The sequence below is a fragment of the Empidonax traillii genome, unplaced genomic scaffold (assembly GCF_003031625.1).
Source record: "Empidonax traillii isolate 1590-97213 ecotype Southwest subspecies unplaced genomic scaffold, ASM303162v1 scaffold534:size827195, whole genome shotgun sequence".
In the NCBI taxonomy this organism is placed as follows: Eukaryota; Metazoa; Chordata; class Aves; order Passeriformes; family Tyrannidae; genus Empidonax; species Empidonax traillii.
The window spans coordinates 616915-634824 of NW_020955727.1; the positions used below are offsets into that span (position 1 = coordinate 616915).

General features: G+C 55.2%; 1 protein-coding gene across 2 annotated transcripts in view; it reads left to right on the plus strand.

Annotated features, from left to right (window-relative positions):
* The window catches only part of PRKCB (protein kinase C beta), a 94217-nt gene that overhangs the window by 48314 nt on the left and 27993 nt on the right, over positions 1-17910 (plus strand). For both annotated transcript variants that reach the window (XM_027897231.1, XM_027897232.1), the window contains exons 4-9: positions 515-626; positions 1753-1881; positions 9794-9950; positions 10325-10459; positions 12464-12560; positions 15678-15824. In XM_027897231.1, the coding sequence (XP_027753032.1) occupies positions 515-626; positions 1753-1881; positions 9794-9950; positions 10325-10459; positions 12464-12560; positions 15678-15824 (777 nt within the window). The remainder of the gene's footprint in view (positions 1-514; positions 627-1752; positions 1882-9793; positions 9951-10324; positions 10460-12463; positions 12561-15677; positions 15825-17910) is intronic.

A 17910-nucleotide genomic window follows, 5' to 3' on the forward strand; every position in this document is an offset into this window, starting at 1 on the left:
GGGTCTGCACACTCTGCTACAGAAAAATCTTCCCTTGCTTTTAAGAAAGCTCAAAATATTAAAGTATCCCCCAAGCAGCTTGAATCCCTGGGATCATGCTGGGGAGGGCTGGCACTGGAGCACAGAGATGTTTCCTGGGCAGGCTTAATATAGATGGAATCATGGGGGGTTTGTCCTGCTCTGCGTGGAAGCTGGGCAGTGTCCAGCCCTTCTGTTGGTTCGGACCTACCAATTTCACCTGGTGTTCTCCACGCTCAGACCGAGTTATTGACAAAGAATAAATCCCCCAGACGAGCCCATGCATTGCTTTTTCATTGTTATGGCAACACGTCTAAAGAGGAATAAAGCTGGCTCCTGGTGATTGCTGGAAAAGGTCCCCACGAGTCGGGGGCAGTCGACTGAAGTCCATTAGCAGCACCTCCAGAGCCAGCTGGCACATGGAATGGGCAGAGCGGGGGTGCCTTGCCAGTATTTGATGTAAGTTTATAATCTTTGTCCTTTGTTTTCCTCCCAGGATCCCCGGAGCAAGCACAAATTCAAAATCCACACATACTCCAGCCCCACCTTCTGTGACCACTGCGGGTCGTTGCTGTACGGGCTCATCCACCAGGGCATGAAATGTGACAGTAAGTGATGGCCCCGCTGGCTCTGCCTGCACCGTGGGGGGGGGCTCTGGCACCCCATGGGAGGCTGTGGCACCCCGAGGTCCTGGGCAGGGGCTCCCAACCCACCTGAGCTGCAGCCAAGAGCCTGTTCCCTCTGGCCGTGGTGCAGGGCACACTATGGGGCTGCTGGGGGCACGAGTGGGCACCTTCTCACCTGGTGTGGGGCATCCCCACGGTGGCTGCAGGGAGAGGGAAGGTGTTGAGCTGGGGGGGGGGGGACCTGCCTGCACCCACTGCAGCAGCATCCCCCCCTCCATCCCCTCTGGAAGCACCTCCTTCCCCCCGCAGCATCCTTGCAGCATTCCCGCTCCCCACATCCTCCCCTGCATCCCCCCACATTCCCCTGCAGCGTCCTCGCTGTTTCCCTCTGCTCATCCCCGGAGCTCTCCTGGCTCCGAGTGACACCGTGTGGCCGTGACCATGCTCTGCCACTGCTTGGCGCTGCCGGTGGGGGAATCTCTGCGCAGAGAGGACGAAACAGGGCGATGGAAGCAGAGGGGGAGGATGGAATCAGTAACTTTCCAGGTTAATCCCGTACATTCCATTTAAAGGGCCTGGCACTGGCAGCAGGAGCAGCAAGCTGGGCTGCTCCTTGCTCAGGAATAGAGAAGCTTGGCTGTTGTGGGAACAGCGTATTCCTTGGGAATCACAGCAAGGGGAAATGGATTGCTTTGAAATATAAATATTTATATCTGTCTGTGTTATGTATATCAAATTTTATACTTGTGTATCTGTACTCAGATGCACAGGTAATTTTAATTGTCCCTTCTTGGGCTCCTGGTGAATCCAGCATTGTACCCTGGGTGTGATGGAAGAAAAGTTTAATGAGTCAGCAGAACTCCAGTGATCAGAGAATGGGCTCAGAGCCCTGGGGTCTCTTAGGCAGGACCCAGAGCTGCTGGCAGTGGGTTCCCGTGTCCCAGCAGGGCTCTGCAGAGTCTCTGACTGTGTTTGAAGATCTGTTTGCTGCACGTTTATCCCAGAACCCCTCACAGCACCCCAGTCTGAAGGAGGATGGGTGCTCCCCACCTGTCTGAGCGCCCTGTGAGCCGGTGACGGGGTGCTGAGTGTCCCCTCTGTCCCCCAGCCTGCATGATGAACGTGCACAAGCGCTGCGTGATGAACGTGCCCAGCCTGTGCGGGACGGACCACACGGAGCGCCGGGGGCGGATATACATCCGGGCAGACATCGACAAGGACGTGCTCACCGTCGTAGGTACGTGTGTGTGTGACAGCACCTTCCTCATAGGTACATGTGTGTGTGACAGCTCCCCTGTCGTAGGTATATGTGTGTGATAGCACCCCTGGCACCTGCCCTCTGGCCAAGCCTGCCTGGGCCTCCAGGTGTTCTATGGCAGTTACAGATTTTTCAAACTGCTGTAAAATTTCAGCCTCCACAGGACCCCAGGAAGGGGGAGCAGAGAGTTCCTCCCGTTAACTATCCGTGTGGAAGTGTGGTGTTTATACCCTGCTGTCTGTGTGATGGTGAACGTCACTTCCCTGCTGTTGGTGGTCCCTGGGCACATACAGGTCTCGGTGGGAATCTCAGAACAGCCCTCAAACCATCCCATCTTTAAGGACTTTTGCCACCCAGATTTCGAGTTCCCAAAAGGTCCTTCCCCCCTGACCTGGGAGCGTCCCCCCAAACATTAAGCCGTGTCCCTGTGAAGGCAGAGCTGTGGCTCTGGTGGGTGCTGGTGGTGGGTGTCTCATGGGGTGGGGGCTGAAGGCAGGGATTGCTCTCCACGGGCATGGCACTGCCAGTCCCTCTGGGGTTTGCCTGGCAGAGGCTGAGCTGGTGCTGGTGGGGAAGGAGGGCCCTGCCCACGCTGCTGACCGGTGCTGGTGGGGAGGGAGGGCCCTGCCCACGCTGCTGACCGGTGCTGGTGGGGAGGGAGGGTCCTGCCCACGCTGCTGACCGGTGCTGGTGGGGAGGGAGGGTCCTGCCCACGCTGCTGACCGGTGCTGGTGGGGAGGGAGGGCCCTGCCCACGCTGCTGACCGGCACCTCTGGGTGTTTGGGTCTCCACAGGGGCGGCCGAGCTGTCGCGGTTATTCCGGCTGAGTTAAAGCCGTGGGATGGATGGGAAGTGCCCCCTGCAGTGCCCCTGAGTGGGCACCGGGCTGGGACATCCATGGCAACACCGGATCCTTCTCCATCATCCCACTGGCTCCAGGTGGCTCCCAGGGAGATTCCTGCTTTCCCACACCCTGTCTCAGTGGGAGATGCTGTGACACCCCCGGGGTTGGGTTCTGTGGGGTGGGGTTGTCTCTGTGCATCCCGTGGTGCTTCTCGGCACTCTGATGGGCACTGAGTGCTGCCCAGGGGCTGCCCAGGTCCTGCTGCTCCAGGCTGGCTCCTCACTGCCATGGCCCAGCAGGGCTCCAGCCCCCCCACCCCACCCCTGCTCTGCTCAGGGAGGGGTGACCCCAGGCAGCCCCCCCGGGGGATGGGGGGCTGAGGGGAGTGCTGGTCCATGACGGGCACAGCCTCAGGAGGTGCCCCAGCGTGGGCAGGTGGTGGCACAGGTCACCTCACCCACAGGTAAGGACGCACTCAGGTGTGATCCAAGAGTGTGCAGGAGAGCCAGGATCCTTCTGGCCTGCAGGGCCATCAGGAGTGTTTTCAAGAAAAATACCAAGTTGCTGAAAAAGTTATTGAAAAATTTAAAAAAGTTGTGGAGGATTTTCTAATTTATTTTTTGTTTGATTTGTCCTTAAAGGAGAGTGTCAGTGAACCAAGCAGAACTATGTTTCTCAGAAGTCTTGCTTCCCAGGCTCCTTCCTTAAAGGTTGGACTTGGTGATCTTGGAGTTCTTTTCCAACCTTCGTGATTCTGTGGTTCCCCCTGGGAATGAGATGGGACTGGTATTCAGCCTCCATCGATGCCCATGGGGCACAGAGCTCACCCTCTGGCACCGTGGGTTCCCTGGCACTGTGTTCCTACCTCTCTGGAGGCAGGGGAGGAGCTCCCTTGGCCTCATTCTGTGCAGCTGGATTTTCATTTTTTCCACTGGGTTTGAAAGGCTGTTTTATTTCTGGCCCTTTATGGAGGTGTTGGTGAAAACATGTCAGCTGTTGGCTTTTCCAGAAGGCAGGGAAGCGTGCTGAGCTCTCCAGCTCTGCTGAGGAGCTGATGGAGCAGTGGGAGTGCTTTGGGAGAGGAGAGGCTGGACACTGGGGAGCCCAGCTGGCCCCCCCAGAGCACAGGTGGGCACCCAGCCCTTGGGAGATGGAGCCACCTCATCTTGTGGTGGGCACTGGTGAGGCCACCTCGAATCCTGGGGTCAGTTTTGGGCCTGTCACTACAAGAAGGATGTTGAGGGGCTGGAGGGTGTGCAGGGAAGGGAACGGAGCTGGGAAGGGGCTGGAGCAGCAGGAGGGGCTGAGGGAGCTGGGGGGGCTCAGCCTGGAGAAAAGGAGGCTCAGGGGGGACCTTCTGGCTCTGCAATCCCTGACAGGAGGGGGGAGCCTGGGAGAGTTGGGCTCTGCTCCCAGGGCACAAGGGACAGGAGGAGAGGGAACGGCCTCCAGCTGTGCCAGGGGAGGGGCAGGTTGGATATTGGGAAAATTCCTTTATGGAAAGGACTGTCCAGCCCTGGCACAGCTGCCCAGGGCAGGCAGGGGTGGAGTCCCCATCCCTGGAGGGGTTTAAAAGCCCAGTGAATGTGGCACTTGGGGACATGGGTTAGTGGTGGCCTTGCAGGGGGAACAGTTGGATTTAATGATTTTGGAGGGATTTTCCAGCCTAAACAATTCCTGCAGGATCTGCCTTGGCCATCCCAGGGGGGCAGAGTTGGAGAGTTGCCCCATGGGGCCCCAGCCCAGGGAGGCAGCAGGTGGAGGCAGCAGCCAGGATTCCTCTGAACAGATTTCTGGTGGAAAATGCCCTTTACACATTTTCTGCAGGAATTTCAGTTTGGGGCGGGCAGGGGGTGGATTTCTGTCGAGAACAGGAGTGACAGCGCAGTGATGGGCGGTGGGTGGGTGGGTGGTGGAGCCCCCTGAGCCTGGCAGGGGGGCTGAGCCCCCCTTGGTCCTGCTGCACAGGGAAGTACAGGTACTGGCAGTGGCAGCAGGGGGGGAGACCCTTGCCCAGGAATTTTGGGAGCTTTTCCATGGCAAAGAGGACCCCCAGCTGCTCAGTCTGAGAGGTGCCTGGGTGGCTGTGGGCAGGCAGGGCTGGCAGGAGCAGGCAGGGCAGGGCTGGCAGGAGCAGGCAGGGCAGGCAGGAGCAGGCAGGAGCAGGCAGGGCAGGGCTGGCAGGAGCTGGCAGGAGCAGGCAGGGCTGGCAGGAGCAGGCAGGGCTGGCAGGCAGGGCTGGTGCCTGCAGGTGGCAGCACGGGCACAGCCAACACGGACCCGCTCGGTGCTTTGGTTTCTTCATTGCCTGGCAAATGTAACAGGAATGTGCTGGATGCTGTTCAGCTCTGTGGGTTTCTTTTCTCTTACTCTGATTTTTTTTCCTTTATTTGTAAAGCTAATCTTTCCCTCCCAGTGGAAGACACAGATTTTCATAGAACTACTGAATCCTGGAATGGTTTGGGTTGGAAGGGACCCTAAAGCCCATTGAGTTCCACCCCCTCCCACGGGCAGGGACACCTTCCACCAGCCCAGGGTGCTCCAAGCCCCGTCCAGCCTGGCCTTGGACACTTCCAAGGATCCAGGGGCAGCCACAGCTTCTCTGGGCAACCTGTGCCAGGGCCTGCCCACCCTGGAAGAATTTCTTCCTAAATTCAGGATGTGGGCTGTGTGTCTCTGAACCCCCTGGGGCGGGAGGGAGAAGTGAAGTGGGGCAGGACATTGCCTGGCTGGCGTGGGACAAGAGCAAATGCATGTTCACGGTCCATGTTCTGCTCTGGGCTTTGATCAAGTGTCTTATTAGTGGGAAAAGACTGAGGAATAAAGTGGGAAATCACAGCAAATTAAAGTGTCATCAAGGCGTTGCGCATTTTTGCTTCTGTAATAGAAAAGCTTCCGAACGCAGATTATTCTGTCGTATTAAGGGACATGAATATTTGAGTCTGGGAAACGGAGGAGTGGGAGAATGTGAAGGCTGGGCTGGGAGTCCATTAAAGCTGTTGCTGCTCCAAGATGGAAGTTGCTTTGAGGACTCTGTGCGTGGCTCCTGTCCCGCAGGTGGGAGGTGTGTCCGTCCCCTCGTGTGTCGGTGCATCCATCACGTGTTTGTCTCTCCTCTCAGGGAAGGGATGGTGTGAACAAGAGATGACCTAAAAGACAGAGAGTCTGTGAGGGATTAAGAGGCAGAAAAGCTGTGCTGGGTTTATGCTGCAGGGCCAGGGTGTGTTTGGGTGATGGAGACTCCTCAGCGTGTCCAGGCCCCTTTGTCCATGAGCGTGTGAAGCAGAGTGTGCCCTGTCCTGGTGCCAGGGCTGCTGAGCCTGGGGGACCACCTTGGGTTCCCTCTTCTCTCTCTCTCGAGTCTTGGTAAGGTGCCACTGCCCCCCCTGGCTCCTGCAAAGCTGAGCCCCTCGTTGGCACCACGGTCCCAACCCCTGGTGCCCCTGCAGCGTGGCAGGGGCTGCTGGGACCAGAGCATCACTGTTTACTGAGCTGATTGAAGGAACACATTGACCACAACTGAAACCAATTATGCTGTGATTAGATAAACGAGCTGGAAGTGTGTTAATTAATAATCACCGGCCCAGGCAGATGCAGCCATAATGAGTCCTGTGCCTTTTTCATTGGATGAGCATGTGCAAATATATTCTTATCAGAGCATTAATTAAGTGTTTTAACTCACGAGGGTGTTCATCTGAGTGCTGGGCAGTGACTGGGATGGGGCTGCTCCTGGCTGGGGATGGGGTGTGCTGCTGGAGGGAGGAAGATGAGTGCTGCAGGCCAGCCCAAGAGCCTTTCCCTCTCCAAAATCCCATCCAAGACCTGTGGAACTGGGGGTGCTGCTGTCACAGCCACGGAGAAATGATGGGGCTGGGATGAGGTGGCAGAGCTCTGACCTCTCCTTGCAGTGAGCCAGGCTTTGGAAGGGTTTCCATAGAACCACAGAATCCTGGGATGGTTTGGTTCTTGTCCGAATCACTTGTTAGGAAGCTGTTGCAAATTTTGCAGAATAAGTTATTCAGGTATCACTGACCCAGCTGTGCCTGCCCTGGCCCTGCAAGGTGGAGCAGGTGACACCTCCTTCCCACGGCAGTGGGGTGGCGTCCCTATTGCCACGGGAATTGTGTGGAGGAGGTGGGCACTGCCACCACTGCCCCCCCCAAGCCTCCTAGTCCAGAGATGTCCAGGACTTATGGAAGCCTCATCCTGCCCATGGCCTGAGACCACAGTGGCGTCTCCTTGGCCGCACTTGGCACCCACGGTGATTTAAGTCCTGCTTTAAATGGGATCGTAATATTCTTACTCATCACTGCTAATAATGATGTTACTACTTCTTAATGATGCACAAAACTGTCAGGGTATGACAGATGTAAAACTATTTCACATCAAATTGAACTGTCAAATAAATTCCATAAACACTGGAGAGGAAGGAGCACAGCTCCCCTGCTGTGAGGTATCACTGCTGTGCTGCTTCACGTTTTTAGTTTGCCTTCACTTAATTGTTGATTTCTGCTTGAAAAGTTAGAAAGTTTCTTAAGGTCAAGCAGAAGCATTTTGTTTTTTTAAATGAATAGATAAAATTATTCCCATTAATGAAATTTTGAGGTCTGCACGCTGAGATAATAACATGAGGTAATCAAATCTCATGCTTCAGGGCATAAACTGATTAACTGTGAGGGTCAGGAATTACTTCTCCTGTTCCTTAAAGAAGCGAAGGACGGGCTGATAAACGATGGAGGGTTGTTCATTAGTCTCCAGAGGATGTTGTGTTGGCTGTTGGGATGGTGGAACACGGAGCAGAGTGGGAGCTCGTTCCGTGTGACATCATTTTGCATCTCCTGTCGGTGAGGGGACACTGGCTGCTGTGAGACCCCAGAGCCAGCGGCTCCTTCCAGCCCCTGGGCTGCTTCTGCTGCTCACACAGGAGCTCTGAAGGGTCCTCAGTGGTTTCTGCTGACCCCAGGGCAGGGCAGGGGTGATGGTCACCAGACTGTGCCCGCTGTCCTGCCATGGGCACTGGCGTCAGGGTGGGCACTGTGTGGTGCCTGGGGCCATAACATCCCAGTGTGAGTGGTCCTGTGAGTGGCAGTGGTTGTCCCCCCTTTCCCTGAGGCTCCTCCAGCTCTGAGTGCTGCAGGTGGGCAGGGGCACTGAAAACACATTTTTTATGATAATTTTGAGGCCTGGAAGGTGATAAAAAGCAGAAAGAGCTGAGGGGGAGGGCATGGAGAGGCCCTGGTTCAGCAGGGCACTGGGAGCATTGTTCCCTGTGCCTTGGCACTGTGGAGGGTGCAGGCAGGGAGTCCTGGGGTGGTGGTTTTAAACTGACAGAAGGCAGGGTTAGAATAGAAATTAGGAAGGAATTCTTCCCTGTGAGGGTGGGCAGGCCCTGGCACAGGTTGCCCAGAGAAGCTGTGGCTGCCCCATCCCTGGGAGTGTCCAAGGCCAGGTTGGATGGGGCTTGGAGCACCCTGGGCTGGTGGAAGGTGTCCCTGCCCAGGGCAGGGGGTGGCACTGGATGAGCTGTAAGGTCCCTCCCACCCCAAACTGTTCTGGGATCCAGTTATTCTAAGACAGCATCCCTGGTGAGGTCACTGTGTACCCCTGTCAGGGATGAAGTCATTCCTTCCCTCTCTGCCAGAGGGGCCAGAGGTGACTCTGGCTCCTGCAGCTGCCTCGTCCCAGGAGTCTGAGGAGCACGTGGAGCAGCAGGATGGATGGGGCTGCCTGGCTCCTGCAGTGGCAGGCCGTGCTTCCCAGCAGGCTCACGCCTCTCCCTGTCTCACGAGCTGCTGTCAGGGCTGTCACGTTTGATAAATGAGCTCGTTTATAAATGCAGATTTGCGTTTTGGCTCCAAGTTTGATTCCATGGATCTGGAAATCGGGCAGTGCTTTGGCAGGACAGCATCAGATGGCAGATTTTGGGGCGTTAATTTGCTCTTCAACTCTCTGGTTCCCAACCTCATCAGAAGTGCCTTACTGGTGAGTTGGGAAGTGGGCAATTGTTTTTACTCTTCTGACTCTCGCAGCATCTTCTGCTGTCCTGTGGTGCCACACACAGAGTCCTCTGCTCCTCCTTCTTGGGATTACAGGGTGGAGCTGTGCCTTCCCAGTGGAGCTGCTGGTGGGATCTGGTGGGATTTCAGGCAGCACTGGGTTCCTGTTCCCAACATGGCACAACCCTCCATGCCTGATCCCTGGGGTGTGCACTGGGCCTGGGGGATGGGGGGCTCTGCTCTGGGCTTCCTTGAAACAGCTTTTCCACAGGTTACAGCTCAGCTCCATCAGGCTTTCCATCTCTGATATCTCCATTCTGGCTGGAGGGAAGATAAGACCCTTCTCCTGGCAGACAGACCCTCTTTGACTTAATCTGGGCAAAGAGCCTCAGCTCAGCCTGGTTGTATTTAATTTGCCCAAGCTGCAATCCAATTACAAGCAACCGAGTCATCTCAGGTTGGCTCTTCCCTCTCTGCTCCTGCTTCCCAAAGGAGACACTTCAGCTCCCAGAGCCAGGGGGATGCTGCCCTGTGGGCAAGTGATGCTGCCCTGTGGGCATCCCCCTGCTCCCTCAGGGCCACAGCAGCTGAGCCAGAGGGGGCCCAGTGGGGAGGTTGGTGCTGGATGTGGCCACTGTGCCTTTGGGTCCCTGCCCTCACCTCTCCAAAGATAATATTGCTCTTTCCACTCTCCAAGGGCAGCTCCATCCCCACGCTCCCACCAAACCATTGCAATGCTGCATCCCAAGGGGCAAGAGGAAACAAACTGGCTTGAAATTCCTTAGAACGGAGAGCAAACAAAAAAATCACCCAACCAGAAAGTAAAAATAATCTCCTGAGTCGACCCCTCAGCCTCCCCCGTCCACGAGAGCTGCGTTTGCTCTGCGTTAGTTGTGTTGTTCCTCGTGCAGTGCCCATGTCTGCACAGAGCCAGTTTAATTCTGGTTTTAATCACTATTTTCACACTTACTCTTGGCACGCAGGGAAGTTGTCAGTTGTCGGGTATTTTTATAGTTGGAATACTGAATTTAATCCTTTTTCTCTTCCCCAGTAAGAGATGCTAAAAACCTAGTTCCTATGGACCCTAATGGCTTGTCAGATCCCTACGTGAAGCTTAAACTAATCCCTGACCCCAAAAACGAAAGCAAACAGAAGACCAAAACTATCAAGTGCTCCCTGAATCCTGAGTGGAACGAGACATTTAAATTGTGAGTACAAGGAAAATGTTTAAATTTCTAAACTGAGTTTTCTCACCCCCGAGAATTAATGTGATTGTATTTGCTCTGATTTAATTATTCAGAGGCACTGAACTGATTTGACTGAGAAGTGATTCTTTTCATTCAGTGAGTGACTCAGAAACACTCAGACCTCTGCCCTGACCCCGATCAAAGCTGAGTGTTGGGGCAGGAACTCTGAGCTCTCCGTGTGAGTCGGATGTGGTTGGGCAATTAAACATTGGAGACCTCAACAGGCACCGGGGACCATCCCTTCACTTTGCATCTGTATTCCTGCAGAGCGTGGGGGGACAGGGTGGTGTGGGAGCACCTTCCAGCATCAAACCATCCCCTCTGCTCTCTTCCAGCCAACTGAAAGAGGCGGACAAAGACCGGCGGTTGTCTGTGGAGATCTGGGACTGGGATCTGACCAGCAGGAACGACTTCATGGGCTCCTTGTCCTTTGGGATCTCTGAGCTGCAGAAGTCAGGAGTGGATGGATGGTAAGATGTAATTGTTTCACAAATACCACGGGCAGGAAGCAGCCTGGATGGTGTGTAGGGGTGAGGGATGTGGCAGCCCCTCGTGCCAGCCTTCTCCTGCTCCAGGCCCTCCTGTCCTGGCTCTGTGTAAGGTGCTGCTCCACCTCTCGGGCTGGAGAGGGTGGCTGGTGCTCTGGTGTCCATGGGGTGCCCAGAGGAGTCCCTTCTGTGTGTCCTCCTGCTCCTTGCAGGGTTGTTCAGGGGGTTTGTGGGGCTTTTCCCTCTCACAGCCCCAGGGTTGCTCTGCCTGAGGGGCTGGTGCTCCCAGGGGCTCTCACTGCGTGGGCTTTGGGAGGAGCCAGCATCACCTGCCATCATCCGCCAAGGAAGCATTTTCCAGCCCTTTCTGCTTGGATTCCCTCAGTTTCTGTCCCAGGGAGGCTCTGTGGCTTCCTGAGGCACGTGGGAGAGCAGGGCTGTGAGGGGGTGGTGCTGGGGACACCTTGGAGCTGTGGTTCCTGCCTGGGGCACGTGGGCTGCAGTGCCTGTGCGGGGGGCACAGCTCAGTGCAAGGAGGAACCACCAGAGTGTGTAATTACCAACGCTCGTTACCACACGAGTGATGAACACAGCAGGGCTGTAACACCCCTGAATGGCTCTCTCCATTTTCATTTTCTCTCCCCCAGCAGGACACACAGTGCCTTATTTCCCTGTTTTTCCCCGGGCACCGGTGCCTGAGAGCTGTGTTACCTGTCCATGGCGAGTGTCATCATTGAAAAGTGATATTAGATGTCTTTTGCATGTTATTAATCTGCATTCACAAGCTGAGTGAATGCCCCAGACTGCATTTTCCCACCATAGAAGCTGGATGTGTCTCCCTTTGAGCAGAGAACGGAGAGGAGGAGGAATTGGGCAGTGTGTGTACCCAGAGAGAGCTGGGAAATGCATGAGGGGATTGGAGGGGGCACCCCCTGCCCCCCACCCTGACACATCCAGGGCAGAGCTGGGGGTGCTCCTGTCCCTGTCCATCCCCTTCCTGCCCCCCAGGAGGTGGGCAGCACCTGGTCCAGCACAGTGACACGTGCCAGGGTTTCAGCCTCCTCATCACCAACCAGACCCTGATGGGGACGTGGCTCCTCTTCTGGAAAACAGCAGGGAGCTGTCACTTCTCCCCGAATTCCCAGTCACCTGTAAGGGTGCATGTGTGTCATGTGCTGCTGGCTTCTGACGCAGCCCAAAGCCTGAGCGTTTTCCAGCTTTTAAAAATCATGTAAGTGGAGATCTAAGTAATTTTCCTTGTCACGGCGCTGGTTGAAGTAAACTGGAGAAGGAGCACGAGCTCTGATCTATATTTCATATCTAAACAACTGCAGTTAATGGAGAAAACAAGCCCAAAGGCAGAGCCTGGCCCTGTGTTGTGCAGACAGGGCTTTGTTGCTCGGAGCAGCCTCTGGGATAACACCCAGCTGAGAACCCTCCTGGCTGCAGAGCCTCTGCTGCCAGAGCTGGGCTTCTCCCCTCGTGGGGTGAAATGAAATGCCTCGGAGCTGAGTGGCATTTCCATGATTTCTGCTAATTGCTGCTTAAGCCTTTTTCCTTCTTTAGAGGAGCATCTTGTCTGTGCCCTCAGGGTTGGCAGCACCAGCCTGGCACTGGCACATTCCACGTGCTGTCCTTGGGGGGCAGCTGATGGAGGGGGGGTTTGCCCTCACCTGTGCCTGGGACCATCACCAGAAAGACCTGCTTTTGTCTGTGGGTTGTGGGGTCAGGATTTGTTTGGGAGTGATGTCAGTGCTCTGTGTGCCCACCTCAGCAGGCAGTGGATGTGCTCCCTGGGCTGGGGGGGTCCCCAGTACAGCGAGGGACCCAAAACATCCCTCCACCTGGGTGAGAGGGGAATGGTTTGGGGGTACTTCTGACCTTGGGGAAGGTTCACCTGGATGCCATGCTCAGAGCACAGGTGAGGTCCTGCCTGTGGTCCTGCCCACCTGCCATCCTGACCCAACATTCTCACTGTATCTCCAGGTTTAAGCTGCTGAGCCAGGAGGAGGGGGAGTATTTCAACGTCCCAGTGCCTCCCGAGGGAGAAGAAGGAAACGAGGAACTGAGGCAGAAATTTGAGGTGAATTGGTTTTTCTTGGACTCTGGGGTTTTCCTTGCTGCCTGCCTGCAGTGCCCTGGGTGAGGGGCTTTCCCTGCCAGCTCTTTCCCTGGCAGTTCAGGGAACGTGGAGTAGGGTCCAACTCCCCACAGAGGCTCCAAGGAGAAATGTCTATTTACTACTTAATAAGCCATGGAGGATCTTGCTGAATGATTGATCCAGACATTGCTGAATTAACAGGTCTGTGCCATTTCTCAGTGTAGCTAAAGTCTCCCCAGAACCCTGGGAATGAGCATGGTACATCTGGAGACTTACATGCAATGAGCCATACATAAAAGAATTGCCCTTATGGTTGTCAGCGTGAACTCCATAATTCTGGCAAAGACTTGAGTTCTCCTTTCTTTTTTTATCTTATTTATGTACAACTTCCCTGAATATACAAGAGAAGACAGTTCTAATACAACAGTTAGCTGCAGCCAATGGTTGTTGGCTCTGTAAAGAACTAACAACTGTCTTCTGCTGCATTTCATGATGTTCCAGTGGTGTTAAAATGGTGTGTTGGAAGTCAGAGGGTGAGTTTTCTACAGGTCAGAAAACACCCAGTCCAGAGGTGCCAGAGTACACCTGTGCCCTCACCTTGCTGTGTCTGCCCTCCTCCCTTGTGGGGAAGTCAGTGTTCCAGGCAGGGGATCCCCTTCCAGCTGGGCCGTGGCTGGTGCTCGTGCTGGGAGGGAGGAGTGGAGCGTGCTGGAGCCCGGCTGGGAGGGCACAGTGCCAGCCCGGGTGACACAGAGCTGCCTGGAAGCTTGTGGAGCTGCTGCCAGAGCCATGCCCCTCTCCACAGCCCGAGCAAGGTGCTGCTGTGCCTCCTGCAGCCGTGCCACGTCCCAGCAGGCGGGAGAGGAGCCTGGCATGGAGCCTGTGCCACGTCCTGGCACCCCAGCCCTGCCCGCTCCGCTCGCTGGGACAGCTGCAGAGATGGCCATGGCAGCTGCCCTTGCATAAATTCAGGTGTGGTAAATTAGCTGTGACAAATGGAGTTGGATAACGAAGGTCAAGCAGTTTTTTTAGAAAAAATCAGCGAGCAATACTCGGCACGCTTCGGTTGTAAACCTCAGAGAGGTCTGGAGATTGTGGAGGTGTTAGGAGTGCATTAAAAACAGGTTACAGGACTTTGGTGTTCACTGAGGGACCTTAGAGATGCTTGACAGCAGAAGCAAGACCCTTCCCTTTGGGGGTGCTGGTTGTTACGTTGCCCCAGCTCTTATTTTGGGCTCTTTTTTGGGAAATTCACCCTCTTGGCTAAGCCACACGCTGAGCCTGCTCTATCAGGGAAGCCTCATTGTGTTTGTATCCTCATCTGGTCTTCCTGAACATACTGTGGTGCTGCATGTCAGGTCAAGTGCTGCACTGGCTGGGGTTGAATTGGCCCCTCTTCAGACACAGCCCCAGGAGGGACCCCCAGACACCCCCAGGCCTGGGTGCCGGGTGCTCAGCCGGTGTCACTGGTGCTGTGCCTGAGGCTGGATGGTTTGCTGGGATGGACCAAATGAAAACCCTCTTTCCCCTTCTTTAATCATTCTCTCTGGATGATCTTTGAGGCCCCTCCAACCCAAATCATTCTGTGATTTGGTTGGGTTCAGTGAGACACGATTGGCTGTGTCAGAGCTGCTGTTGGTCACCTGAGCTGTTTGGTCGCCATTTGTCTGGGTATCCCTGTCTTTTGGGGACACTGGAAAAGCCTAAAGGTGACTCTGAGGAAACTCCCTGTGCTTTGGGAGACATGACTTTATTTCCTCTTCGCTGTGTGAATGTTTTCCTGTTGGGAAGCAGACAGGATGTGTGTGGCTCCACTGACAGCAGCAGGTCCCATCCTTGGGGTCCCATCCTTGGGTCCCATCCTTGGGTCCCATCCTTGGGGCCCATCCTCTTCCCAGGGCAGAGCTGTGCCCACACCAGTGCTGTTTGGAACTGCCACACACCATTCCTTTGCTTTTCAGGGCAGGAGCTTCTCAGATGCTCGTAGGTGCTGCAGGTGACCTTGAGTGGGGAATTCAGCAGCAGGGAGAACCTTGTGAGAACCAATTAGCAGCAGCAAAGGCTTGAGATTACCCGAGAGGTGCTATCTGGAGGGGCTGCCAGCAGCAGCCAAATTGAACCGCCGGGATCGGGTTAATGGAATTTCATGCTAGGCTGAGCTCGGCACAGGCCTCACACTGCCACCGAGTTCTGTAAATTAAAAGGGAATAAATGGGGAGATAGCTTTTTCAAGCAGTGGTTCAGCACAGCAGACAGCCCCTGGCCTGGGGAGGAGGTGCCAGGACACTGGTGGGGTTTGGTGTTTAAAAAGGGGGGGTTGTGGGGGTCCTCAGTGAGCAGCTGTGATTGTGAGGGGGTTTTTGGGGGTGCAAGAGGGGGGCTGTCTGTTCTCTGCTCTTCCAAATAGATTTGGGACTTCCTGTGTTCAACCTGAAGTGGCACAGGAGTGCGATTCTCTTCAACATCAGATATAACCATGGAATATCTCAGGTTGGAAGGGACCCATAAGGGGAGTAATGGAGGTGGAGCTGGAGAAAAAGTCTTGTGTTTTGCCTTAATATATTTATATCCACCATTTATATATGGGTTCAGTCCCTGTATGGGCCATTCACTGAAGAGCTGAACTCGATCCTTGTGGATCCCTTCCGACTCAGAATCTTCTGTGAGATACTCACCCGTCCTTTTCTGGTGAGGTGAGAGACAGAAGCTTGTTTTGAGGACAAAAGCTTCTTTAAACTTCTGTTCTGTGCTTTGGATGACCTGGAGCATGGGGCAGGGTAGCATGGCAGGCTACCTGCTGGCATGGGGAGAGGGGGGACGATGGGCAGAGGTGGTTCCCAGTTGCTCTGGCAGGGGTTGACTGGGAAGCAGTTGATCTGTGCCGTGTGCCAGGGCTGGTAACTCCTACAATGCCCTTCTTGGTGCTGTCCCCGTCAGGCTGATGGAAAAGGTTCCCAAAGCTCAGGGTGGTGCTTGAGCCGGGAAAGAGCTGATTAAGGTGGGATTTTGGGAGCATCCACTGGGTTTATAATACCCTTTCTCCCTGCTGTTTTCAGCACTGTTTTTTCTTTTCTCCCTGTGCCACGTCCACCTTTGCAGAGAGCCAAGATCGGAACTGGGTCCAAGGCTGCGGATGAGAAGACAAGAAATGCCATTTCCAAATTTGACAACAATGGGAGCAGAGATCGGATGAAGCTTTCAGACTTCAACTTCCTGATGGTGCTGGGAAAAGGAAGCTTTGGGAAGGTGAGGAACCCCATCCTTCTTGACACTGTCTGTGTTTAACATGAGTTCCTTGTGGCTGCTGCAGTGTGAGCTGTCCTTGTTCTGACTGGGAGCACTGGTGTCACGGTGCTGAGAGCCCAGCTTGGCTCCCTCTGGATCACAGCAGGGGACACCTGAGGTGTCTGATGAGACCATCACTAAAACCATCTGCCCCCCTTTGGGAAGTGGGGGGCTGAGCTGTGTCTTTAAAGCTTTTTTTGTTGTTGTTTGGCCTTTTTTTTCTTAATAATTACAAATATATAGGAACATTTTAATTCACTTCCCAGACTGGGTATGAGCGGTAACAGAATTTCATTCTTCTGATAATTATGTGATTCAGAGCCTTTTTCTTGGGGTCTTTCCAACTCTCTCTTGATTTCCATTTGGGATCCTAGTGCTCCAGGGGCTGCTGGGGCTCCATGGGAGGTGGGTGGCTCTCACTGGATGCTGGCCTGGTGTCTGCTGGTGTGATGACTGGCCCAAAACCACTCTCATTAGTGAATTCCCCCTTAATTGCAGGGAATACTGCTCTGGCAACAGGCTCATTCCTTGGGCAGGTAGTGAAGATGAGGAGGGTGTGCAGGGGAGTGATGATCCCTCATCACCTGAGCACAGGGATGCAGCAGGGACATGCCTTCCCTCCCCGAGCCTTCTCCTGATGGTCATGGAGCTTGGGGAGGTCCCTGTCTCTCTTCTGGTGTTTGCTCCCCCTCTGGAGATGGAGAGCTCAGAGGTCCATGGAAATACCTGTGACAGGTGGAAAACAGGGAGGTCCTGATGGTCCCCAGCACCCAGAGCATCAGCCCAGCACCCACTGTCACTCCTCTGTGCTGTGGGTTGGCATCCTGGGGAGCCCAGAGATATATCCGTGTCCCCTTTCCCTCCCTCCCAACACCTCATCCCTTTTAAGCTCAGTGCTGGCATCTGGAGACTGGAGCTGTGCGTCGTGTGGCCCCCCCGCCCCCTTCCCTTAAATTTGAGGAGCATTAGCAAACTCCTCGGTCGGCTCCATGGCTTATGTAAGGGAATGTGTGACAGCAACTGTTCCCTGGAACAGCATGTTATAAATATGCTAATTAGGGCTAATTAAAACAGCACCATTGCTTTCTCGGGCTCACTCTCACGTGTGCCTGGCGCTTCCCCACGGTGGGCATCCCCCCTGCCCCACCATCCGCTGGGGACACCGGGCTGGCACAGCACAGGGGCATTGGTACCTCGTGTCAGGGATGAAGTGAGTGCTGCTGTCTGCAGGGCAGGGGCAGGGGGGCCCAGAGAGGGCAGGGGAGCTCAGAGTGGGCAGGGGAGCCCAGAGTGGGCAGGGGGGCTCAGAGAGGGCAGGGGGGTTCAGAGAGGGCAGGGGATCCCAGAGAGGGCAGGGGATCCCAGAGAGGGCAAGGGAGCCCAGAGCGGGCAGGGGCAGGGGGGCCCAGAGCAGGCAGGGGATCCCAGAGAGGGCAGGGGATCCCAGAGAGGGCAGGGGATCCCAGAGAGGGCAGGGGAGCCCAGAGAGGGCAGGGGAGCCCAGAGAGGGCAGGGGAGCCCAGAGAGGGCAGGGGAGCCCAGAGAGGGCAGGGGAGCCCAGAGAGAGCAGGGGATCCCAGAGCAGGCAGGGGATCCCAGAGAGAGCAGGGGATCCCAGAGCAGCCCAGGTCCCTGGCTGAGCTCCCTGCAGGCCCCCAGCCCAGGCTGTGTGCTCATGGCATCACCGTCCTTCTCCAGGGCTGGCACTGTTGTGTCCTTCCCTCTCTGGGGCTGGCACTGCCTGCTGCTGTGCTGGCTGCCTGCTGCCAGCCTCCCTCCTCCCAGTCCCTGCTGGCTGTGAGAGCTCTTGGACTGCAATCGCTCTATTTTAGTGAGTCTCTGTCTCTCTCTGTTAACTCTTTGGCATCAGGATCTCACATTCACTGCTCAGTATTTTCCTCTCTCCACGCTCTGGCTGTCCAGGTCAGGAGTACCAATATTGGCCCCAGTGGAGTTCAACAAACTTGCTTTCTCTATGTTCAGAATATCTCCAGTTTTTGTGGTGAGGCATTCCCAAACAAGTACTCTATATTACAGGAATAAATCA